The 24949-nt window shown below is 50.6% G+C and overlaps 2 protein-coding genes and 1 long non-coding RNA gene across 3 annotated transcripts in view; 2 read left to right on the plus strand and 1 right to left on the minus strand.

Moving 5' to 3' along the window:
- LOC146349204 (uncharacterized) lies at positions 1-22130 on the plus strand. The gene is made up of 2 exons (XM_084842233.1): positions 1-2472; positions 4401-22130. The coding sequence occupies exon 1, from the start codon at positions 868-870 to the stop codon at positions 2413-2415; it is 1548 nt and encodes a 515-aa protein (XP_084698359.1). The 5' UTR covers positions 1-867; the 3' UTR covers positions 2416-2472; positions 4401-22130.
- On the plus strand, positions 4562-5518 carry LOC146349205 (olfactory receptor 51G2-like). Its single transcript, XM_084842127.1, has one exon. The coding sequence runs from the start codon at positions 4562-4564 to the stop codon at positions 5516-5518; it is 957 nt and encodes a 318-aa protein (XP_084698253.1).
- LOC146349206 (uncharacterized) overlaps positions 19594-24949 on the minus strand; it is a 178027-nt gene continuing 172671 nt past the window's right edge. Inside the window, exon 2 of the long non-coding RNA XR_014788919.1 lies at positions 19594-23749. This is a non-coding gene — a long non-coding RNA (uncharacterized LOC146349206). The remainder of the gene's footprint in view (positions 23750-24949) is intronic.

The following is a 24949-nucleotide window of genomic DNA, read 5'->3' on the forward strand; positions in this document are numbered from 1 at the left end:
CAGGGGGTGGGGTGCATTTCCAAAGGGAGAGCCTCCATTGCACGTCTGCCCCAGCATGCCTCTCCATAGCTTGAGAACTTGTGCATGAGTTCCAATCTAATTTATCTACCAGAAAAGCCCATTACCATCCCAAAACTGAAATAAGCTACAGCTGGGACTTACCATTAGGTCCCTTGTCAGAAATGTTGTTGCTGTTTCTCTTTTTTCAAATCAGCCTGACAAAGAGCTCTGTGTAATCAAAAGCTCACACTCCCCATAGTGAACCCTGGTTGGTCCTAATAAAGAAATTGTTTTCCTGTCCCTGTTTGAATTTTGTTCCAGTTACCTATTTTTGGTCTTCTGTCTATGGGGTTTCTCATTTTAGAGACAGCTGGGTGACCTGGTGCAAAGTTTGGTGAAGCACCACTGCCCAGCACCACCCGTCCTGCAAATCTCATGTGTTGTGGGATGGAGGACTGGATGAGGAAGGGGTGGATGAGGAAGGAGACGAGGAAGAGACGACCACCTCCAGGCCAGGCAGCATTTCCAGTGCAGAGCTCAGCTTACAAGACCTCTGTCCACACATGCTTCTGTTCCATGGCTGAGGTGGGGACATTTGCCCTTCTTCAGCTGGCTTTGCTAGCTGCCATCCCCTGCATTCTGACTGCACATAAGTGGCTTGCATGAGCTGCGCATCACTACTGAAGTGCGAGCTGAATGAAAGCCTAAGAGCAACAAGGGCCGAGCCAAAGGTGAGCCGTGGCGGAGCCTCTGGGCTGGGTCACACGGCGGTTCTGATGGGAAAGGGCAAGACTGCGGACCCAGCTGGGGGAGTTGGCTGTTTGGGGTGGGTTTCGGCCATGGCAATCACCACCTGTCTCAGCCCCCATGCCGGGTTTTCTAGAGATGCGGGAGCATCAGAACAGCCCTGCAGGAGCGGACAAGGTGGGTCCATCCGTTCTAGACCATCACCCTGATCCCCACAGTGGCCAACCAGATGCCCGAGAGCCACGAACAAGCCAAGGGCGCGGCCCTCCGCCCCGCTCCCCCCCAGCAGCGACTGGCGCTCATGGCCGCTGCCTGCGGGTGCTGAGCTCCACCCGCCCCCGCGGCAAGCGCCAGGACCGGCTCCGCCAGCAGCGCCCCGGCAGGAGGCCACGCCGGGCTGCCCCTTCGCGGCCGACTCTGGAGGCCCTCCGGCACCTACACGGGAACTTTGGGAGCTGCCTTGCCCCGCCTCGCCCCGCGCTGCCGGCACTGACGGGCCGCGAGGGCCCTCCGGGCGGGTGTTTCTTCCTGCCCTGCCTGGAGATGCCGGGTCGAACCTGCGCCCTCCGGCGGGCAGGGCAGGGCAGGGCAGGGGCTCCCGCGGCGCTGCCCCGGCCCTGCTCCGCAGCCCCTCGCCACACGGCAGCCGCAGCGCAGGGCCGAGCTCGGGGCGCGAGGCTCGCGGCGGAGCCCAGCCCCGGGCGCGCGCGCCGTCCGCGGGCGCGCGGGAAGGGGAGCGGCGCGCTCCGCCAGCGGGCGGCTGCTCTCCGCGTCCGTCGCAGCCGAGGCTGGCGCAGACGCCTCGGCGCGCGGCGAGCACGGCCCCTGCCGCGGAGCCCGGTCTGGCCCGCCGGGGCGCGGCGGGGGCTGGGCCCGGCGCCCGCAGACGCGGAGCGGGCGCAGGCGCCCGTGGGGGCGAGGGCCCCGGGAGGCCGCCGGCTCGGGAGAGCCCTAAAGGCGGCTCGCCCGCGCGCGCACCAGAAGCAGCCCGAGGCCGTCGAGCGAGGAGCTGCGGCGCGCCACGGCCAGCGGCTCCACGGGGCCTGCCGGCGCGCCGAGGCGGGCGGCCCGTGCGCGGGGAGGTCAGTCTGCCTCCGGCGGGCGGGCGGGCAGACCCGCGGCCCAAGGAGGGGGGCGACGCCGCCCCGCCGCGCGGAGGGGCGGCCGGCGGGCCCAGAGCGCCGGCGGAAGCGGCCTTGTCCGACGCGGGCGCTGCGCTCTCCAGCCCAGGCCCGCCGGCGCCAGCTGCCCGGGGCGCCGGACCCTGCGCCCGGGGCCTTCCGCGGGCCAAGTGCCCCGGCCGAGCTGCGTGCGGCCCTCCCCGCTGGCGGACGCGAGGCCCGCGGCAGGTTCAAGGCGGAGGGAAGGAAGGCCGGCGCCGCAAGGGGCCCCTCTGGCGTGTGCGGGACGAGCCGCGCTCGGAGGAGGCTGCCAGCGGCCAGGCCGGTCGCCACGAGGCCTGCTCGGAGCCTCCGGGCGCAGAGGCCGCCTACCCCCGACGCCCGCTGCCGTGTGGCGGCGGAGGCCTGCGCCCTCGTGCCCTGGGGGGCCTCCAGGAGGCCTCTCGTTGGCCGGCGTGGGTGGCGGGAGGCTGGACGAGGCGGGCCGTCAGCCGGCCCCGGCCCCCCGCAGTTGCTTCGGTACACCGTGCGCCACCCTGCGCCGTGAGCTCCGGGTGGCGCAGAGGCCCCCGCATCGTATCCCCACAGCAGCCCTGCAACAGAGGTGAGGCAGAGAGAGTGCTGGCCAAATCACGCCGGGGCGTCTCGGCAGGGCGGTGACTGGGCCTCCCTCGCCCGGCTCAGCGCTGGAACCGCTGCCCCCCGCTGGCTGGTTCCCAGCGCGGATGGGAGGGGCGGGGGCCGGGCCGGGCCGGCGGCAGGAAGGAAGGTGCATTCAGCTTTGCGCAGCGCGTGCGGGGCCGCGGGCAGAGGCGGCACCGTGGGGTAGCACCGCCCTTGTTTACTGCCACAAGGTGCCTCCTGCCTCTGCAGCTGAGATGCCAGCGGCACCCTGGCGTGGCATGCTGAGCTTTCCTGCTCAGCCAACAGCCAAGGCTCTTTGCCTGCCTCGTCCTCTTGTTCCCCGTTGACCGGCGAAACACAATTTGGGATCCAAGGCAGCAGTCAGTCGGGAGTTATTTTCTGCCCACCTCATAAATATGGCGAGTGTTTGCCAAGGCAACACCGTAGCTGTCCAAAACTCATCGAACGATTGGTTGCACAGGCCACCAGCCTCCGTGGGAAGCTGCGCCTCACCTTTGAGGGTGTGGCAGCATGGGGGGATGCGCGGGAGATGCTGCTTCTGTGGGTGGACAGGGTGGTTGTTGCTGAGCACGGCGCCACAGGCGGGATGAGCGGCACCCCTGGCAGGCATCGGCTTGGGGTGCAAAGGCCAGGGGGTGCCCACCTCCTCTTTCAGAAGGCGGCCCCTCCTACGGAGAGCCTAGCGCCTGGTCCTCGCCCCTCAGCACCCCACAGCCAGGCCTCACTCAGTACTGGGATTTGGGAACAGAGGGGATCCTTTTCTTTGTGCCACAAAACCTCCCCCAACCTGGTGCCCCGCAGGTGGCCCTGCTGGCTGGGCTGCTGGGAGGTGCCGTCCGGCACGTCAGGAGGGCACCTGGCTGGGGAAGCTGACATACTGCAGATCAGGACCAAGACTGTGCCCCACAATTTGAACGTGATCCCTCCTTTGAACCACTCTTACATCGAACCCCCAGCTTGCTTAAAAAAACCTTGGAGGGGTTTAAAGAAGCAGTTTGGAGGCCGAGAAGGAAACCCTCAAAGCATCGGCAGCCATTGTGGGATTGGCAGGTGTGTGAGTGTGTGTGACTGCATTCCTTCCTGTAGATCGTGGCCTGTTCCTCAAGAGGGGCCTGTCGGGAGCAAGCTGTCACAGGAGTTTGTTGTGAGGCTTCCTCTCCTGGAGGTTTTCAAGAGAAAGTCCATCTCAAGCAACCAGCCTTAGGGAAGGAAACATGAAGAGATGAGCCTTTGACTCACCTTCAGCCAGGCTGTTCTCAGCCACTCAGCTGACCATGCGCACCAGACACATTCTGTGACCTGCCAGGCTCGTCACAGCCCCTCTGTCACAGCCTGAGCCTAAAAATGTCCTCTCCGTCTTGGCTTTCAGAGTTGGGTGCATTCAGTACAAGAAGCATCCTGCACATCTGGAATGACACGAAGGGTGCAGCATCCGCCTCCCTGAGAATCCACAGTGTCAGGGTTTTAAAAGAGTGCTTCTCGCTGAGGAAATAGGAAACAGATGGAGAAAATGGCCTGATGAAATCTCAGCAGCCAGAAGGACTCCCAGCAGCCAACGGAAAGCTGGGACCTGCATCAGTGCCCTGCAGGGCTCAGTGCACACACCCCGGGCTGTAGGGAGCTGAATTGGGGCAGGGGGGAATGCACCTTTATTTATTCACACGTGGGCCATGATTTATTGGAACATAATTTCCATTGCCATTTATTTAAAACGTGTATTAATTGTGCGTGTGTGTGTGTGTGTGTGTGTGTGTGCAAAAAACAAAACCCTTTCAGGCATTGTTCTGAGGTTAAGTAGCACTCCCCCTCAAGTGTATCTGATTATTTCTTAAAATATTTTAAAGAAATGCATATTGACCTCTATCTGTTTTTCTGGATTTTTCACAGGGTTACTGTCTACAAAAATAATACAAGGTAACAAAGTCAGAAGGAACGCCTTGGATTTTCCTGAAATACCCGGACACGTTTCAGCTGGTAGGTGAACTTGTCCATTCTCACAGCCAAGAAAGCAGAAAGCAGAATCGGGTGCTCTTGTGGCCTGACACATCATGGCCCTCCATAATAGTAGCAGGTTGAAGCTGTCCGTGTTCTGGCTTACGGGGATTCCTGGCATGGAGCACGGCAACGCCTGGATTTCTCTCCCATTCTGCTCCATGTATATAATATCTGTTTTGGGGAACTCCATCATTCTGTTTGTTATCAAAACGGACCAAAGCCTCCATGAGCCCATGTACATTTTCCTCTCCATGCTGGCCATCACAGACCTGGGCTTATCCATCTCCACCATGCCTACCATACTGGGCATTTTCTGGTTCCATGCCAGGGAAATAAGCCTCGGGGCCTGCTTTGCTCAGCTCTTCTTCATCCACTTGCTGTCCTTCATAGAGTCCTCCGTGCTCTTGGCCATGGCCTTTGACCGCCTCGTGGCCATCCGTAACCCCCTGAGATACGCCTCCGTCTTGACTGTGCCAAGGATACGCAGGATGGGACTCACATTCGTGTTCAGAGGTGTGGCCCTGATCCTCCCGTTGCCCTTCCTTCTCAGAAGGCATCGGTACTGCCAGGCGAACGTCCTCTTCCACTCTTACTGTCTCCACCAGGAGGTGATGAAGCTGGCCTGCTCAGACATCACAGTCAACAGCATTTACGGCATGTTCGTCATAGTCTCCACAGTGGGGGTGGACTCACTCCTGATCCTCTTGTCGTACGTCCTGATCCTCAGGACGGTGCTGAGCATTGCGTCACGGGAGGAGTGCCTCAAGGCCCTGAACACCTGTGTCTCCCACATCTGTGCTGTCTTGCTCTTCTACACGCCAATGATTGGCTTGTCTGTGATACACAGGTTTGGGAAGGACTCCCCTCTCCTCCTCCGCATTGTCATGGGCTATGTTTACCTGCTGGTGCCGCCCCTGATGAACCCCATCATGTACAGCACAAAGACCAAGCAGATCCGGGCCAGGATCATCCGGATATTCTCCAAGTCAAGGGAAGCACGAACCCCTTAAAGTTTCCGTCTTCGCACCAGCCTGGCTTGCCTGGACTTCCCTGGTGAAGAAATCAGGGTGAGAAGTCAAACACCACTGCCAAGATTGGTGATGACTGTGATCCCAGGTCCAGGGAAGACAGTTGTCCCTGCCACTGATGAGGCCTTGCTTCATGGTGTGGGTGGATGAAGAGATTACAAACTTTTCTACACAAGGCTGCAAATCGCTGCATTGGTTTCATCATAGAATCGAGATTTGAGCTCTAGACAAAGAGCTTTCCCTTTCCTGCTTTTCCGCTACATGATCTCTCGGTGGCACTGTGCTATAGTGGAATATCACAATTACACAAGTGGGAAAATACTTTGGCTTTTAGATACAGTACCCCATTTTCCCCACTCTAAAAAAAATCGGGAAAGTGCTCTTAAAAAACAGAGGCGAAGCTGGAGGATCACAATGTCATCTAAAGAACCTGTAAACAACCATGCATAAGGATTCACGAGCACACAATAAATGCCTCCTGTAGAAAAGCTCTACATCAACAACCTGGAGAGCACTTAGAAATGTAGGAGAAAGGAGAAAAAGGCGGAACAGTGGTACATTGCCTTCTAAATTGGTAATGTTAGGAGCCCTTGGCCTGGAAGCACCCTTAGTGTGCTGGAGGAAGTTTAGGAAGACGCTGGAGCATGGGAAGAAGTGGAGTTTGACTTCATTAGCTTGATTTCTATTTATTTGTTATAGATTTGCTTTACATATTTACTGCAATTTTATGATTTGTTTCAGAATATTTATATACTGCCTCCCATTTTAAAGAATCCTGAAGCAGTTTACAACAAATTATAAAACAACACACCGTTATAAAAGCACAACATTCAGATAAGCTCATGGTTAGGAAAAGCCAGGGTAAACAAGTAAGTTTTCAATAATCTTTGAAAGCATACGATTATTAAAAGCTGATTTGTGCCTGACATATTGCAGAGGGGAGGTCATTCCAGAGGGATGGGGCCACCACAGAGAAGGCCTGTTGCTGTGTTGCTGCCAGATGGGACCCTGCAGGATGTGGCACAGACACCTCCTCACCCTACTGTTCAGTTGAAATGGCTCCCAGAGTGGCTGACAAAGATCACAGCATCCTAGAGTTGGGAAGAGCCACTGAGGCCATCAAGTCTAACCCCCTGCTCAGTCCAGGAAACCAGTTTAAAGCACCCCTGGCAGATGGCTGCCCAGTCCCTGGCTGAATCCCTCCAGCAGTGGAAAACCCAGCATAATAAATACATTCATGATAAGATAGTCCCTGTCTTAGAACATATTTCTTAATTTCTGTCCAATTCTTCATCACCTTTATTTGCTTTATTTATCCACCATCCTCGTGTTGAGTTTTTCCCTACATCCTCATTGGCTCTGTGTGCTTAATTGTCTCTTCATCGACTGGCTTTGTATCAAGCATTGTGCCTCAACAAACCATCTAGTTCATTGCAGTTATACTCTTGAGTCTGTGATCCGTCTTACTGGTTCAACCTCACTCGCCAGGTGCCATGTTGAACCCAGATGTTCAGCTACTGCTGCTAGTGGCTGTAGGCTCCCTCCTGGACCAGAAGCAGCACGCCTCTCAACAGGGGATGCTGGCAGGGAAAGGCCGCTGCCTTCGTGCCCTCCTTGGGGGCGTCCCAGGAGCCACTCTGGAGCATGGGGTGTTGCTGGACTAGAGCAGCCTGATCCAGCCGGGCTCTTTTGATGCGAATGACACACACTTTTGGTAGAATGCAAGTTCTGAGGACTCTTGCTTGGTGTCTCATTATTGTCTGGTCATTTCTTGAAGCAAGCTTCCATGTTATTTTTCTGTTCGTATGCTTTTGAGACAGATTTTACACCACCTAGGGAAGTGATGGGCTCCCACGCTAGAGGCTTCAAGACGAGGCTGGACAGCCATCTGTCGGGGATGCTCTGACTTGGATTCCTGCATTGAGCAGAGGGTTGGACTCGATGGCCTTGTAGGCCTCTCCCAACCCTACCATTCTATGATTCTGTGAAGCACGTGTTTTTGATTCCTTTAAAATAAACCCATCTTCTTTTTAAGTGCAACACAGAGCCTTGGAGTGAGGGAGGTGGTGGTTCACAATGGGGCCTATTCCCAGGTAAGTAGCCTAGAGTTGCAGCCTTAGTTCTAAGGGAGTTCTGGCACCTTTGATGCAGAGCCCGAGAGCAGCCAGGCTGGAGGGGTTGGGGGCCTTTCATGGAAATCGGCTGGCAGAGGGAAGGTGTGGGGCAGAAACATCACCTTGCCCCAGATTCCCATGGTTATCTAGCACCATTGCCACTCCTACCCTGTGCCCACTTCTGTGCCAAGACATCTTGACTTCACCAGCTCTGTATCCTGGTGAGAGAAAGAGTCCTAAAATCCCCCTTTCCTTCATTGTCTCCAAGATCTTTTCTACATGGGGCTGTAAATGCGCTGTATCTACTTTCGATTTCAACACAAAATTGAGATCTGAGCACTACATGAACAGTGTTTCCTTTCCTGCTTTTCTACTACATAACGTCTAGATGGCACTGTGCTATAGCAGAAACACATGATTACACAAGTAGGAAAATAACTTTGCTTTCAGAAATAATACCCCATTTCCATCTAAAAAAACCAGGGAAGTGCCCTTAAACAGAAAAGAAACTGGAGGGCCATGACATCATCTAAAGCACCAGTAAACAACTGTAAGGAATGATGAGCACACAATAAATGCCTTGTGTAGAAAAGCTCCAAGCAGACTTCGTCATTCAGTTGAGTTTGTTGTGTTGTTTATTCGTTCAATCACTTCTGACTCTTCGTGACTTCATGGACCAGCCCACACCAGAGCTTCCTGTTCGCCACCCCCAGCTCCCCCAAGGTCAAATCCGTCACTTCCAGAATATCATCCATCCATCTTGCCCTTGGTCGGCCCCTCTTCCTTTTGCCTTCCACTTTCCCTTGCATCAGCATCTTCTCCAGGGTGTCCTGTCTTCTCATGATGTGGCCAAAGTACTTCAGTTTTGCCTTTAATATCCTTCCCACAAGTGAGCAGTCTGGCTTTATTTCCTGGAGGATGGACTGGTTTGATCTTCTGGAAGTCCAAGGCACTCTCAGAATTTTCCTCCAGCACCACAGTTCAAAAGCATCTATCTTCCTTTGCTCAGCCTTCCTTATGGCCCAGGTCTCGCAGCCATAGGTTACTACGGGGAATACCGGTGCTTTAACTATGCGGACCTTTGTTGTCAGCGTGATGTCTCTGCTGTTCGCTATTTTATCAAGATTTGTCATTGCTGTCCTCCCAAGAAGTAAACGTCTTCTGATTTCCTGGCTGCAGTCAGCATCTGCAGTAATCTTTGCGCCTAGAAAGACAAAGTCTGTCACTGCCTCCACGTTTTCTCCCTCTATTTGCCACTTATCAAGCTGGTTGCCATCATCTTGGTTTTTTTGAGGTTGAACCCAGCTTTTGCACTTTCTTCTTTCACCTTCGACATGAGGTTCCTCAGCTCCTCCTCACTTTCAGCCATCGAAGTGGTATCATCTGCATAGCTGAGATTGTTAATGTTTCTTCCAGTGATTTTAACTCCAGCCTTGGCTTCATCAAGCCCAGCACGTTGCATGATGTGTTCTGCGTACAGGTTGAATAGGTAGGGTGAGAGTACCCAGCCCTGCCGTACTCCTTTCCCAATCTTAAACCAGTCCGTTGTTCCATGGTCTGATCTTACCGTTGCTACTTGGTCATTATACAGATTCCTCAGGAGGCAGACAAGATGACTTGGTATCCCTATACCACCAAGAACTTGCCACAATTTGTTATGATCCACACAGTCAAAGGCTTTAGAATAGTCAGTAAAACAGAAATAGATGTTTTCCTGAAACTCCCTGGCTTTCTCCAGTATCCACCGGATATTGGCAATTTGGTCTCTAGTTCCTCTGCCTTTTCTAAACACAGCTTGTCCATCTGGCAATTCTCGTTCCATGAATTGCTGGAGTCTACCTTGCAAGGTATGGACTTGAGCACGCTCCGGGAGAGAGCGCAGGACAGGAAGGCCTGGCGTGCTATGGTCCATGGGGTCACGAAGAGTCGGACACGACTGAACAACAACAACAACCTTGCAAAATCTTGAGCATTACCTTACTGGCATGTGAAATAAGCGCCACTGTTCGATAGTTTGAACGTTCTTTGGTGCTTCCCTTTTTTGGTATGGGGATAGAAGTTGATTTTTTCCAATCTGGTGGCCATTCTTGTGTTTTCCAAATTTGCTGGCATATGGCATGCATCACCTTGACAGCATCATCTTGCAAGATTTTAAACAGTTCAACTGGGATACCGTCATCTCCTGCTGCCTTGTTATTAGCAATGCTTCTTAAGGCGCATTCAACCTCACTCTTCAGGATGTCTGGCTCTAGCTCACTGACCACACCATCAAATCTATCCCCAATATTATTATCCTTCCTATACAGATTTTCCGTATATTCTTGCCACCTTTTCTTGCTCTCTTCTGCTTCTGTTAGGTCCTTGCCATCTTTGTTTTTGATCATACCCATTTTTGCCTGGAATTTACCTCTGATGTTTCTAATTTTCTGGAAGAGGTCTCTTGTCCTTCCTATTCTATTATCTTCTTCCGCTTCCACGCATAGCTTGTTTAAAAATAATTCCTTATCTCTTCTGGCTAACCTCTGGGTTTTTGCATTTAATTGGGCATATCTCCTCCTATCACTGTTGGCTTTTGCTTCCGTTCTTTGTTGGGCTGCTTCCAGTGTCTCAGCAGACAGCCATCTTGCCTTCTTGGTTTTCTTTTCCTTGGGGACTTTTTTTGTTGCCGCCTCCTGAACAATGTTGTGAACTTCTGTCCATAGTTCTTCCGGGACCCTATCTACTAAATCTAGTCCCTTAAATCTATTCTTCACCTACACTGCATATTCATTAGGAATATTAGTGAGCTCATATCTAACTGATCTGTGGGTCTTCGCTATTCCCTATCCTTTCTTCCCTATTCAGAGATGTACACTGTACCATATTTATTTTAAGTTTTCTTCTACTTTTTTCTCCTAAAAGTGACATGTTATTTCTAATCCCTCCCAATTTTTATATCCAGGTTTTCCTTTTAAATCAAGCACTCCAACTCTCCCATTATGGCTCAGAAGCTTCTAGCGTTTACACAAAAACACCTATACGTGGTATCCCACCCCAGATCCCTCTGGCATGTGCATCTTTTGCCATGGGGCGTTGGCCCCTTTCATTGGCTATTATGTTCTACCATGTGCTTCTGGCCTATTTCCTCCCCTTCTACCTTTGGGCAATCAGAAACATTTTAATCTTCATCCCTTTGGGATGATTTAACCCAAACGGGATGTTTCCCAGCTCCTGCCGGTTTTCTCCCCAGCAGTTTTAAGACCTGTCAAGTGGATACCATCTGGGCCCAATGATTTGTTAGCTTCCAGTTTGTCAATAAGGTCTAGAACATCATCTCTTGTCACTGCTATTTGATTCAGTTCTTCCTGAAAGAACTGGCGCGCTGGGCAGAAAACAACAGAATGAAATTTGATAGGGATAAATGCCAAGTTCTGCACCTAGGAAAAAGAAACCAAATGCACAGTTACATAATGGGGGATACTTGGCTCAACAACACTACAAGTGAGAAGGATCTTGGAATTATTGTGGATCACAAGCTGAATATGAGCCAACAATGTGATGTGGCTGCAAAAGAGGCAAATGCTATTTGGGGCTGCATTAATAGAAGCATAGCTTCCAAATCCTGGGAAGTACTAGTTCCCCTCTACTCAGCACTGGTTAGGCCTCATCTGGAGTACTGTGTCCAGTTCTGGGCACCACACTTTCAGAAGGATGCAGACAAGCTGGAGAGGGTTCAGAGGAGGGCAACAAAGATGATCAGGGGACTGGAAACAAAGCCCTCTGAGTAGAGACTGAAGCGTTGAGAAGAGAAGACTGAGGGGAGATATGATAGCACTCTTCAAGTTCTTGAAAGGTTGTCACAGAGAAGGCGGCCAGGATCTCTACTTGATCATCCCAGAGTGCAGGACACGGAATCATGGGCTCAAGTTACAGGAAGCCAGATTCCGGCTGAACATCAGGAAAAACTTCCTGACAGAGCAGTATGACAATGGAACCAATTACCTGGGGAGGTGGTGGGCTTTCCCACACTGGAGGCATTCAAGACGAGGCTGGACAGCCATTTGTCAGGGATGCTCTGACTTGGATTCCTGCACTCAACGGGGTTGGACTCGATGGTCTTGTAGACCCTTTCCAACCCTACTACTATCCTTCTTACTTGTAGTGTTGTTGAGCCACGTATCCCCCATCTTGTAACTGTGCATTTGGTTTCTTTTTCCTAGGTGCAGAACTTGGCATTTCTCCCTATTAAATGTCGTTCTGTTGTTTTCTGCCCAGCGCTCCAGTCTATCCAGATCACTTTGAATTTTGTTTCTGTCTTCCAAAGGATTAGTTATCCCGCCCAATTTTGTGTCATCTGCAAATTGGATCAGCATTCCCTGCACCTCCTCCTCCAAGTCATTCATACAAATGTGGAAGAGCACTGGGCCCAGGACTGAGCCCTGCGGTACCCCACTCGTTACCTTTCCCCAGTTGGAGAAGGTCCCATTGATAAGCACTCTTTGAGTCCGATTCTATAGCCAACTGTGGATCCACCGGATCGTTGTTTCATCTAGTCTACTTTGAGCTAGTTTGCTCATCAGGATATTATGGGGCACTTTGTCGAAAGCTTTGCTGAAGTCGAGGTATATGATGTCTACAGCATTTCCATGGTCCACAAGGGAGGTGACTTGATCCAAAAATGAGATCAGATTCGTCCAGCAGGACTTGTTCTTGACAAATCCATGTTGGCTTCGAGTAATCACGGCATTGTTTTCAAGGTGCTTCCAGATTGATTGCTTTATCATCTGCTCCAGAATTTTCCCAGGGATTGATGTCAGACTGACTGGTCTGTAGTTCCCAGGTTCCTCCTTTTTACCCTTTTTGAAGATAGGGACAACATTAGCCCTCCTCCAGTCATCTGGCGCTTCCCCCATCCTCCATGATTTCTCAAAGAGAATAGATAGCGGTTCTGAGAGTTCTTCTGCCAGTTCCTTTATTACTCTAGGATGCAGTTCATCTGGCCCTGGAGATTTGAACTCATTCCAAGTAATTGGTTGTTCCTTGACCATATGCCTATCGATCTCAAGCTGCAGCCTGTATTTCGCCTTTGCCAGGGGGGTCATAGACCCTCTTTTGGGTGAAGACTGAGCCAAAGTAGGAACTGAGCACCTCTGCCTTTTCCTTGTCATCTGTTATTTATTTATTTATTTATTTATTTATTTCTATACAGCCCAATAGCCGAAGCTCTCTGGGCGGTTCACAAAAATCAAATCCAAGCAACACACAATAAAACAATTTAAAATATACAGAACATTAAAACCACAATATAACAATACAACCACAATAAAACCTAGCAGCAGTGCAGGAGTTTAAAATACAGATTTAAAACAGCAAAGATAAAAATTTAGAAAGCTAAAATGCTAAAATGCCTGGGAAAATAAAAAGGTCTTTACTTGGCGCCGAAAGGAATACAATGTAGGCTCCAGGCGAACCTCACTAGGGAGCTCATTCCAGAGCTGGGGGGCCACAGCAGAAAAAGCCCTCCTCCTAGTAGCCACCTGCCTCACTTCCTTTGGCAGGGCCTCACGGAGAAGGGCCGCTGATGATGATCTTAAGGTCCAGGCAGGCACATATGGGAGGAGGCGATCCTTCAGGTAACCTGGCCCCAAGCTGTTAAGGGCTTTGAATGTTAACACCAGCACTTTGAATCGGGCCCGGAAATGGACTGGCAGCCAGTGCAGCTGGAAAAGTACTGGCATAATATGAGCCCGCAGGTCAGTCCCTCTTAACAATCTTGCTACCCTATTTTGGACCAGCTGAAGTTTCCGGACCGTTTTCAAAGGCAGCCCCACGTATAACGCATTGCAGTAATCCAGACGAGAAGTTATCAGAGCATGGATAACTGTAGCTAGGCTCTCTCTGTCCAGATAAGGGCGTAGTTGGTATACCAGCCTAAGCTGATAAAAAGTGCTCCGTGCCACTGAGTTCACCTGTGCCTCAAGTGACAGTTCTGGATCCAAGAGCACCCCCAAACTACGAACCTGATCCTTCAGGGGGAGTGCAACCCCCTCCAGAACAGGTTGAATATCACCTAGCCGGGCAGACGAACCACCCACTAACAGTACCTCCATGTTGTCTGGATTGAGTTTCAGTTTATTAGCCCTCATCCAGTCCATTACCGTGCCCACGCACTGATTCAGAACAGCCACTGCCTCACCTGGGTTTGATGAGAAAGAGAGGTAGAGCTGGGTGTCATCTGCATATTGATGGCACCTCAGCCCACACCTCCGGATAACCTCCCCCAGCGGTTTCATGTAGATGTTAAAGAGCATGGGGGATAAAATAGAGCCCTGTGGAACCCCATGGCACAATTGCCATGGGACAGAGCAGTAATCCCCCAGCACCACCTTCTGGAATCGGCCATCCAAGTAGGAGCGGAACCACTGTAGTGCAGTGCCTCCAGCTCCCAACCCAGACAACCTATCCAGAAGGATACCATGGTCAATGGTATCGAAAGCCGCTGAGAGGTCCAGGAGAATCAACAGGGTCGCACTCCCCCTGTCCCTCTCCTGGCAGAGGTCGTCCCACAGGGCGACCAAGGCAGTTTCCGTTCCAAAACCAGGCCTGAAGCCCGATTGAAATGGATCTGGATAATCCGTTTCATTCAAGAGTGCCTGGAGCTGTCCTACAACCACCCGCTCAAGCACCTTGCCCAGGAAGGGGATGTTGGCCACTGGCCTATAATTGTTAACATCCTCTGGGTCCAGGTTAGGCTTTTCAGGAGTGGTCTAATTACCACCTCTTTTAAAGCGGCAGGCACCACTCCCTCTCTCAAGGAGGAATTTACAACCTCCTGCACCCAGCCGGACAACCCCTCGTTTGATTTAATAAGCCATGAAGGGCAAGGGTCAAGCACACAAGTGGTCGATCGGACTTGGCCAAGCACCTTGTCTGCATCCTCAGGCCTCAGTAACTGAAACTCATCCAATAAAACTGGACCAGACGGTGCTCTGAACGCCTCTACCAATGGAACTGCATTAATGGTGGTGTCCAATTCATGACGAATCTGAGCGACTTTATCCTCAAAGTGCCGTGCAAACTCGTCACAGCGTGCTACCGAGGGTTCCACCGTCTCTCTGCCTGGCCCAGAATGTAACAGGCCGCGAACCACTCGGAAAAGCTCCGCCGGGCAACACTGAGAAGATGCAATGCTGGTGGAAAAGAACTGCCTCTTTGCCACCCTCACCGCCACAGAGTAGGCTCGATAGTGGGCTCTTACCTGTGTTCGGTCAGACTCAGCACGAGTTTTCCTCCACCTGTGTTCTAGCCGTCTCCCCTCTTGCTCCATTGCCCTCAGCTCAGGTGTATACCAAGGAGCTGGCCGGGCTCTGCTCAGAGGGAGAGGGCGCTTGGGCGCGATCGTGTCAACCGCCCGAGTCATCTCTGCATTCCACAGAGCCACCTGGGCTTCGACAGGAGCACCAGCCATACCAGCAGGAAAATCCCCCAGAGCCCTCTGGAATCCATCGGAATCCATTAATCTCTGGGGGCGGACCATTTTAATAGGTCCCCCACCCTTGCAGAGGGGAAAGGCCGCCAGGAGTCTAAACCTCAGCAGGAAGTGATCTGACCATGACAAAGGGACAGATGTTAATTCCTTCACTTTCGGATCACCATCCTCCTGCCCAGTCAAGAAAACCAGATCAAGCGTGTGTCCTTTTACATGCGTTGGGCCGATGACATGTTGGGACAGCCCCATGGTTGTCATGGCGGCCATGAAGTCCTGAGCCACCCCGGATACAGCGGCCTCGGCATGGAAGTTGAGATCCCCCAGGACCATCATCCTAGGGGTCCTCAACACCAAGTCCGAGACGACCTCCGTCAGCTCAGGCAGGGAGTCTGATGGGCAGCGGGGTGGGCGGTACACCAACAGAATCCCCAATCTGTCCCGGGTACCCAACACAAGGTACAGACACTCAAGATCTGCACTCGAATGAGCAGGAAGCCTGGAGAGGGAGATTGAATTCCTATAGACCACGGCAACCCCCGCTCCCCAACCGTCAAGTGGGTCTTGGTGCTGCACCGAGTACCCAGGAGGGCACAGCTGGGAGAGAGTGACCCCTCCTAGTTCCCCCACCCAGGTCTCAGTAATACATGCCACGTCAGCCCCCTCATCCACAATCAAATCATGGATGAGGGAGATTTTATTTTGGGCCGACCTGGCATTCAGCAGCAGCACCACCAGACCCGAGGGCAGACTGGTAAGGCTGCCAGGAACCATCAGGTTGGGGGAAGAACCAGAAGAGGGAAATGTCTACAAATGTCTTTCTCAGTGTTGTGGCATACTCTGGATAAATTGGGTGTGAGTTTTTTTAAGCCACTTTTTTTAAAAAAAGGCCTGCTGTCTATTTGTTCTGTGAACTTAGTATGCTGTGATTATGTAACCCCCCCTTGCAGTCATTGACTTTAATTGCCTGCTGACTCAGTTTGTCTGTGTGTGAAATGGGTTTCTTCCTCTCCCACCCACTCCATTGCTTTCAATAAGTGGGCTCTGCCACAAATTGCTTTCTCTGTGTTGTTATTCTGGAGAAATGTCTGGGGGGAGGGGTTAGTGGGTTGAACTGTGTAGCAAAAGGCTTGTGTATAGCAAAACAAGTGTCTTTGGGTGTACCTCTGGTGGTCCTCTGTGACATCACTGGGGCCCACCCCCGTGACATCACCAGGAGCCGTCCCTAGGTTTCAGGTTTGGGCCCTGAAATCTCATGGCCTGGGATGTTCTGGACTTGGCAACCCTAGAGCTTGCACATTTATAAAAGCGCCAGAAGAGGGGACAGCTGTAAGGTGTACACTCTCCTGTAGGTTCCCCTGTGATTCTTCCTCTGCAGGCTGTCCTCCAGTCTCATCTGCAAGTACCTGGAATCGGGTCCACAGCTCCACTGCTTCCACTGGTGCAGAGTGGTGTCTAGTTCTTCTTCTCCTAACTGTCACCCTTTTCCAAGGAGTATCCTCTACTCCATTTTTCCTCACCTCAGCATTTCCCACTTCTGCCTCATCTTGCTGTTGCTCTTCAAGCTTCTGGTCTGCCCTTTGCTGCTGTAGTTCCCCCATTCTGTCCAAGAACTCTTCGTGTTCTCTTATTCCCCTGAGGGTCGACAGTCGCTGCTCCAGTCCACTTACTTTTTCCTCCAGCAGCATGATCAACTTGCACTTGTTGCAGGTGTAGGCCACGTTGTTCTCAGGCAAGAAAACGAACATTGCACACACCTTGCAGGTCACCACCACTGGAGAGTCTTGTCCTTCCATAGCCTCTTTTCCCTTTTGTGTCTAGCTTTGTGCTTGTTCTAGACTAGCCTGTGCCTGCTCCTCTACTCAGTAGAGGTTAAAAGCAGAGGCCCACTGGTGTGGAAGTGTGTGCTACAAGTCAAATAAATGGAAAAAAGTTAGTAAAAAAATAAAAAAAAATGTTAGGGGCCTCCCCCTTGACCTCCCCTGCCGAACTCCCCTGGCCAACTCCTGTTTGCTCCCCCTGTTCGCTCGCTCTCTGGGAGCTTGCCTGCTTCTGTAGTCCCCGGACCAGCTGGAGCAGCTTGCTCTGCTCTGCTCAGCTGGGAGGCGGGAAACAGACTGAAGCTTCCCGCCCAGTCAGCTGCTGGGAGTATTCAGGCCGCACCCCTCCAATTCAGTTGGAGCTCTCAGAAGCTCCTGGTGAGCTCACAGCCAATCAGAAGGATAAAGGGCAGCGCCCTGGGCTTCCTGCAGCCCACTTACCTCTTAGCCTCTGTCTCCTTTGTCTCTTCTACCACTGCAACTGCCCTGGCCAACTCCTGTTTGCTCCCCCTGTTCACTCGCTCTGGTCGCTTGCTCTCTGGGGGCTTGCTTGCTTCTGTAGTCCCTGGACCAGCTTGCTCTGCTCTGCTCTGCTCTGCTCAGCTGGGAGGCGGGAAACAGACTGGTTCCATTGTCGCATTGCTCTGACAGTCAGGAATTTTCTCCTGATGTTCAGCCGGAATCTGGTGTTCTGTCACTTGAGCCCATGATTCCGTGTCCTGCACTCTGGGAGGATCGAGAAGAGATCCTGGCCTTCCTCTCAGTGACAATCTTTGAGGAGCGCTATCCTGTCTCCCCTCAGTCTTCTCAAGGCTAAACATGCCCAGTTCTTTCAGTCTCTCCTCATAGGGCTTTGTCTCCAGTTCCCTGATCCTCTTCGTTGCCCCCCTGTGAACCCTCTCCAGCTTGTCTGCATCCTTATTAGTGTGGTGCCCAGAACATTGCAGTAGTCATGTGTGTGTGTGTGTGGGGGGGGTGACTGAGGCAGTGCTTTGTCCAGAGAGCGGCGCACCCGGTGCACCAGCTGAAGTGGGTAAAAAACACTCCTGGCCATCGACGCCACCTCCTCCTCCATAGGTCCAGGAGAACATCCAGGTTGCGTACTTGCTTCTTCAGGGGGGAGTGCAACTGCTTCTAGAACAGGTTCCAGTCCTCCTTCCAGACTGGTAGTTCTCTCAACCATCCATCTTATCTCAATGAAGTTTCAGTTTATTTGCCCTCATTCATGCTGGAATGCCCCAGGGTTTTTACTGTCTCCCTGGGATTGACTGACTGAAATGAGAGGTAGGCAGTGTGCTTCCTGCATGTGCACCCCCCCCCCCCAAGACCGTTCTCAGGCAAACTGACCAGAAGGATACCACGGCTGATGGTATCGGAAGCTGCAGAGAGGCCCAGAAGAATCCCAGCACAGGTCATTCCCAGGGGTACCAAGGCAGTTTTAGTCTCATAGCCAGGCTATGTACTGGAATGGATCCAAATAATCAGTATCACCCAACACTACCTGGAGTTGGGATGCCACCATTCACGCCAAGGCCTTGCTTAAGAAGGGTAAATTAGGGAGAGTGCGAAAAGTGTTCATGTCACACAGATCAGCCAGGCACGTTGGCAGACTCCAATGTCCTCTTTGGTGCCGCAAGTACAGTTTTATGTGTTGGATGTTTTGCAAGCAGGCGCAACGATGGGAGAGAACTTTCAAACCATTTGTTGGCCACATGACTTTGAGGAGGTCAAATGAGTGCATCATAACAATGTGTAAAGCAGAGGGAGCTCAGGCTTAAGTTTTTCTCAGACTCATGGAAGAATCAGACACACGGGTTTTAGAAGAGATGCTGTATCTTAGTGACTAGATATACCCACAGCATATTAATCACAGCACCTGTAAATCCTGAGACCACAACTGAAAAATCTGTTCCTCTGCATTCTCCTTTTCTCCCCGCACCCCTCTCTGGCTGACTTCTCATTCCTCATGGGCACATGCAAACCCCTGGAGTCTCCTCACTGACTCTGGAAGGCTCTAGCCAGTTCTATATGGTACTGAGCTCTTTAGTTGTTTTAGAAGTGTACCAATATTTGCAAAAAATAATTATTATTATGCTTTTGTGAGCTGCCCTGGGGTTGCTGATTGGCCATGGAAAGTTGTGGTTCAATAAAATTGCTACCTTGGGATGCTCCTGTCAGTCACTGGAAAACGGGGAGGACATTATACTGCCTCCACCACAAGACCTTGTTTCTATTCCGGGTTCAGAGTCAAGGCAATGGCTCAAGGACGAGTCACCAAGGACACCCACCTTGTCCCCACTGTCACGGGCTTGAGGGCGGCAGCCCCTGGGCCGGCAGCACCCAGCCCGAGGCCCTTTGTTCTGAGAGCAAAGAATGCAGGCTCCGGTCTTTGAGGCCAGCTTGCCGCACAAGCACCATCACGGTCTTTGCACTCCACTCAGTACTTCCCCTGGTTCCCTCCCCGCTCTCTCTCCCCCTGCAAGAAGGCACCTACAGAGCTCAAGAAGGCGTGGGGGCAGTAGGCAGAACGGGGTGGGGGGAGAGGCAGGAGAAGGGAGGGGCAACTCGAGCAGGACATGGACAAACAGTCGTGTAATATCTAGTTTTAAGGACACCATTTAAAATGATGGGTTTTCAGGTCCATTTTTTTCTCCCAGAGAGAGGGAAACTTGCAAACTTGGTCAAGCATGCGGGGGCATCAGCTTGATTGAGCATTAAAGCACAGACCTGATCCTGCATAAGAAAAAGGACAGAGATGCCTTTCCAGTACAGACCTGCTGAGCAGCGCTACTGTAGCAGCCATATCGGGGATCAGACTAAGTAGCCTCATGCAGTCTCATGCTTCATGTTCTTGCTGAGCTCTTTCTCCCTTGAATATATTGTTGTAAGCTGACGAGACACAGGAATTCCTTATCTTGTCAAAGGTCATACAATTGTATATCTTGTTCTCTGCTGTTCTCTTCTGTTCTCTCCTTATCATGGCTACCCTATAACCCAGTTCTTGTATTATAAACAATAGTGCTAAGAGAAGAAATGTTGAGGATTGCAACCCCATGCGGGAGGGGGAGGAGGAGCCGTTTCATATGTGTCACAATGTCTATAAAACCAATGTGCTAATGTAAATCGGGGCTTCTGGCTCTTTGGAAACAATTCCAGCCTTAAGCCCGCGCGTTAAATAAAGAATCTCTTTTTCCTTCACTCCGTGGTCTCTCTGACTCTGGGTTCTGCAACATAAATGGTGCCGTGACTCGGATGTGGCAGGCTCTGAGCCAGACAGGTGGCAGTTGCCTGCTCTTGATCGCCGCACCGGGAAGACGAGCTCGGCGCATGCCTCCCTTTCTTGGCGCCACTGACCTTTTTGTCGAGTGAATGGGAGAAAGCCTGCACCGGGATCGCCCAAATGGCAGCGAGCGGCAAGAGAACCTTGGGAAGCGGAGGAAGGAACTTGAGCCCTGCCTGTATCGCAGCTGCAATTGAGTTGAAACCCACATTGGAAGCCTTCAGGAGAAAGGCAAGTATATGGGAAAAAGAGGGCCCCGCCTTTAGGGAGAAAGGCCACTGGGCAGAAAAAAAGAGGGCCCCGCCTTATGAAGAAGGTCAGTGTTGGTGGTATACGTATACAAAAGAACCTACTCCTTGCGGGTAGAAGGGGGGCCTGATCACACCCCCGAGTGGGCGCCAGTACCTAGCACGCCAGTACTCAGTAGGAAGCTGAGGAAGCTGGGGAAGCCGTTTTCCGCTCTGGTAAAAAGTGGGAAAAGTGGGTGGCAGGGACATATGGATGTAGTGGAGAGATTGATGATTGTGTGAGTGGCTACTGCGGTTTCTGAAGCATACCGTTGACCGTCCGGGTGCCCAGGCCAGTAGCAAAGTGCGTGGTGTGAAAAATCCTCTTGTGTCGGCCAGTGAGACCCCTTACTCACTGACCAATTCCCATTCCCTAATTGTGTCTGTCTTCAATTTAGGAGGGAGGCTATGGGTGGTGGGGGAAGCAAACCTTGCACCCCCTTGAGATGTATGTCAAACAAAGAAGGAAAAAGGTTTTTTTTTAAAAAGATTCAGAATAAAGAGAGAAAACAGCAAAAAGCTCAAGGTCGAGCTGAGAGGAAAAAAAACAAGATCTGAGGCTGTTAATTAGAAAAATGTTGCAGGACAGTCTGGCTTTTAACAAAGCGTGAGAGCGTGAGAGTGTAAGGCCGAAAAAGTAGCTGTTAGCCTAGCGCGCCGAGGGGGGGGGCAGGAAAATTGCCCACAACGTTCTGAGTTGTGCAACATCATCACCTCGCCTAATTGAGATGAAATCCCTAAAAAATGGAAACTGAAAATGAAGACCCAGAAGATGAAGGCAAAATAGAAAATAAAGGTGAAGAATCAGCCCCCAGAGCACAGGCTAGACCCCTCTTCGAGTGAAAAGTGTGCCATAAGACTGTCCCAAAGCAGAATGAAGCGGAAAGACCATGTTGAAGATCTCTGTCAAGGTAACCATGTTTAGCTTTGAACTGTGTTAAAATTGCATAGAGCCTGTAGCTACTGACCATCAGCTATATGATTTCTGAAGAGCGTAACCATTAAGCTTTTGCCGTGGGATTCCCTGCAATGAAGAAATCTCACTGATTTGAGTGTCCAGTGTTACACTGCCTAAGTATGTGTGCTAAAGAGACCGAGAAACCAGACAGCATGTTCCTGGCCAAGCCAAAATCACGCTACTGCCATGCTCCTGAAAGCTGCAATAAACTGTGTAAGCTGAAAGACCCAACCTGATTGAGAAGAAAATATTGGAGCAACTGTCTTAAAAAACAATGAGATCTGTGTAGCTGGCTGGCTGACGCTGTCAGTGATGTTACAACTTTAAATTAAGACTGTTTTCCTGTTTGAGACCCCAGCGAAGAAAGCTAACCCGAGTTATTTGTTGCCCGTGCCAAAGCAAGAATTTGGTGGCCCTGTACCTCATCGTGTCCTGTTTTGAGCTTGGGATTTACAAATACAAACAAATTGAGAAGCCTGCCTTTGAAGTCCTGCAAATCACCCCACCGCCTCCCCGAAGATTAATGGCTGCCTGAAAAATGCAAGTATAAAGCGATGCCCATCACCCCCCAGCGTCCTGAGTTTCGGCACTCAGTGTTTCAGTGCTTTCGTGTACCAGGTTAGAAGAGAAAAAAAAAAAAGAGTAAGTTTTTAAAATGTCTGTGAGAGAACCTGACAGAAGTAAAATAAAATTTACAGAGGAGTTGCCCAAGTTAAAGCATCATGGCTAGAGAGCTGAGCTGTGCCGCTCTGTTTAAACAGAAGCCTTGCTAAAAAGTTAAAGGCCCTTGTCTGTCAGAAGGGGTGTAGGGCCACACTTCCCCTTTTTAAACTGATGCAAAAGTGGAGAGCCTTTGCTGGAAACATCGCATCTTCATTGCCCAGAGCCTTCTCTGTTTGCCTCCATCAATGTCTGGGCTTTTTAGAGACACTCTGCACATGAACTAAAATTTTAAATTGTCAAAGACTTGCCATGGACAGTGCTATGAAGCTTTTGATAAACTTGAACTCTCATCGCTGTAGACCATGTGTCTGTGTTTGTAGTCAGCTCAGTGTACAGCAGGCTGAGTTTGATCTGTGACTTTTAGATTTCCTTCTGCCAGAACTCATGCAGCATAGAGTTGCCGATGCAAAAATGGTGACCTAGAACTCTTTGTGTGTGTGGGTATGCCTGTCCCTTGATTTTGATGAGCCCTGAGCTTTCAGCCAGAAGAGCAGTATAATTGCTGGATCTGCTCCATCATGCCTTACCATGCAAAAAGTGTTTTCCATTCATTGTGTTAAATTGCAGAAAAAGTTTGTTGTGTATATTTTATGATTTCTTAGATATCATAAAATATATGTGATATTTGCAGATTAGTGTTAGTTGCAACTCCAAATGATACTAAGTGTGGTTCCCAATGGATGACGAAGAGAAAAGACAAAAGCAAGTAGAAAAGAAGGAATAGAGAAAGTAGAAGACAGATAGAGAAAAGAGAAAAAGAAAAGGCAAAAGGCAAAGAAAAAACATTTGTAAAAAAAGAAGCGTGGCCATAGTTGCCCCCAGGGTAAATTAAAAGCAGCTGATTGTGCCTGGAGCTTATTACCTGGGGTAAAGTAGCCACAATAATGTAATAGTTCTTTAAAATGAAGAAGATGTAGCTAGAGGGAGAGGAGGGGCCTATCCCAAATGTGTGTCAGTGGGACTAGTGTAAGGCAGAAAAGTTTAAGTAAGTTTAACTTGAAAAAGACAAATAAAGAGACAAGGCTGGTGCATGGAGCAGAAAGTTTTATATAAAAAGTTTGAAACATGATCTGCAATACAGGCAGATCAGCAAAGAAAAAGAAAGCAAAAGAAAGAGAAAAAATTTGTCTTCCCATACTAATAAATAAAAAGTGTTATCAAGCACTTTGGGAAGCGAAGTTGTTTACAGGAAGCTGTGCCTGAGAACCAAACACTTCTAGCCTATGCTGAAAATGCTTGCTAGTGTTATGGGTAACATGTATGGTATAAAACCCATTTAGCGCAATAGCTCGTGGTTCAGAGAAGCTTTCTGATCCAACCATTAAGTACGCCTGTGTGCTGTAAGTTACCCAATAAAGCCTCCTTGTAAGTACCCCCCCCCCGCTGGAATCCCAAAACACGTGGGGCTAGAGCGCCTCACCCAGTATCAAACCCTGCTGTTAGAAGCCATGAAAGCAGGTATGAAGAAGTCAGTTAATATGACCAAAGTGTCTAAAGTGCTGCAAGGTGCCACCGAGGCCCCAGAGCGTACTTGGAGCGTCTTTCAAATGCCTATCGCCAGTATACCTCCCTCAACCCAGAGGCCCAAAAAGACGTGGACGAAAGGAAAAAAAAGAAGACCCAGCAGAGGCAGAAGATTCTTAAAAAAAGAACCAGTGTGCCCAGTGTGGACAAGATGGACATTAGTGGCATGAATGCCCAAATAAAATAAATCAAATACACAAAGGAGAAAACCAAAGGGGCCAGAATGGGCGAAGAGAGAGACAGCTTGAGAGGGGCCGTGACATTGACTGTGAGGGGCAGTGACATTGACTTCATAATTGACACTGGAGCAGCATCAAAAGCAAGCAACAAGAAGTCCAAACACTAAACAAAGGTCTTCAAGCCCAGCGTCGCTTTGTCTTAGAAAATAAGCCCCCAATTCCCATCACAGAAGTTCATCCTTTCCAACCAAGAGTTAAAGTATGAGTTAAAGAGGGAAAAATAACCCTTTGACTCCCAGATAGAGAAGACTGAAAACTGTCATACTTTCCACCCCCACAGCTATGAAAGCAGCTAGAGTTAAACCCTAGATACATTGGACGCGAGTCAAGAGAGCGAGAGGGGGAGAGTAGACTGTAAACAGAAATCCTAAAAATCCTTTAAAAATCATTCTGAAAAAGCAGTAAGAAGACTCAGGCTAGACCTTACTGTGGACACACCGGGAAACTGTCCCCCTGCGTACGGTCAGACCTGCAACTGGAGAATTGAAGAAGGGGACTAGACCCTACTGCAGCTTGCCAGGTGAATAGCTGCCCAGCGTACGGTCAGATCCCAAAGAAGATCAAACATGCGTGTTGTAGTGTTAGTAGTGTTGCATTGTGTTTTCTTAATAAGGTGCAAAAAGGGGGGTCTGCCCCTGGAAAAAGAAGTTTGTCCCAGTGATTTGCTGATAATTACTGGCTTCACCTGGCTAACATCACGAGAGTAAAACATTTTTGTTTGCCAAGAGGTATACCTGCAAACAGGCTTATTAGCTCTTGCTTAATACCTGTCTGTAGACATCCTGGGAAAATGCAAAAAGATACCATGTTAAAAGTTTATGGTGTAAGTTTAACTTATTCCCAAAATGCTAATTGGGGCGTGGTTGCAAAGATCCTACCCCCTACAGAGTTCACTCTACGCACCCCCATCGTTGCTGAAACAAATGCTACGTGTGCACAAATGCTTAATTGTCAAAATTTTTTCCAGAAAATACAAAGCTATCCCTGGCCCCCTTCCACTGTA

This window comes from Heloderma suspectum, chromosome 3, assembly GCF_057233095.1.
Source record: "Heloderma suspectum isolate Gila_16-S chromosome 3, 16-S_ref, whole genome shotgun sequence".
NCBI classification, from domain to species: domain Eukaryota; kingdom Metazoa; phylum Chordata; class Lepidosauria; order Squamata; family Helodermatidae; genus Heloderma; species Heloderma suspectum.

Bases quoted from the DNA above. Each gene is read 5' to 3' on its own strand.
- LOC146349204 (XM_084842233.1), top strand. From the start codon at position 868: ATGCCGGGTTTTCTAGAGATGCGGGAGCATCAGAACAGCCCTGCAGGA.
- LOC146349205 (XM_084842127.1), top strand. From the start codon at position 4,562: ATGGCCCTCCATAATAGTAGCAGGTTGAAGCTGTCCGTGTTCTGGCTT.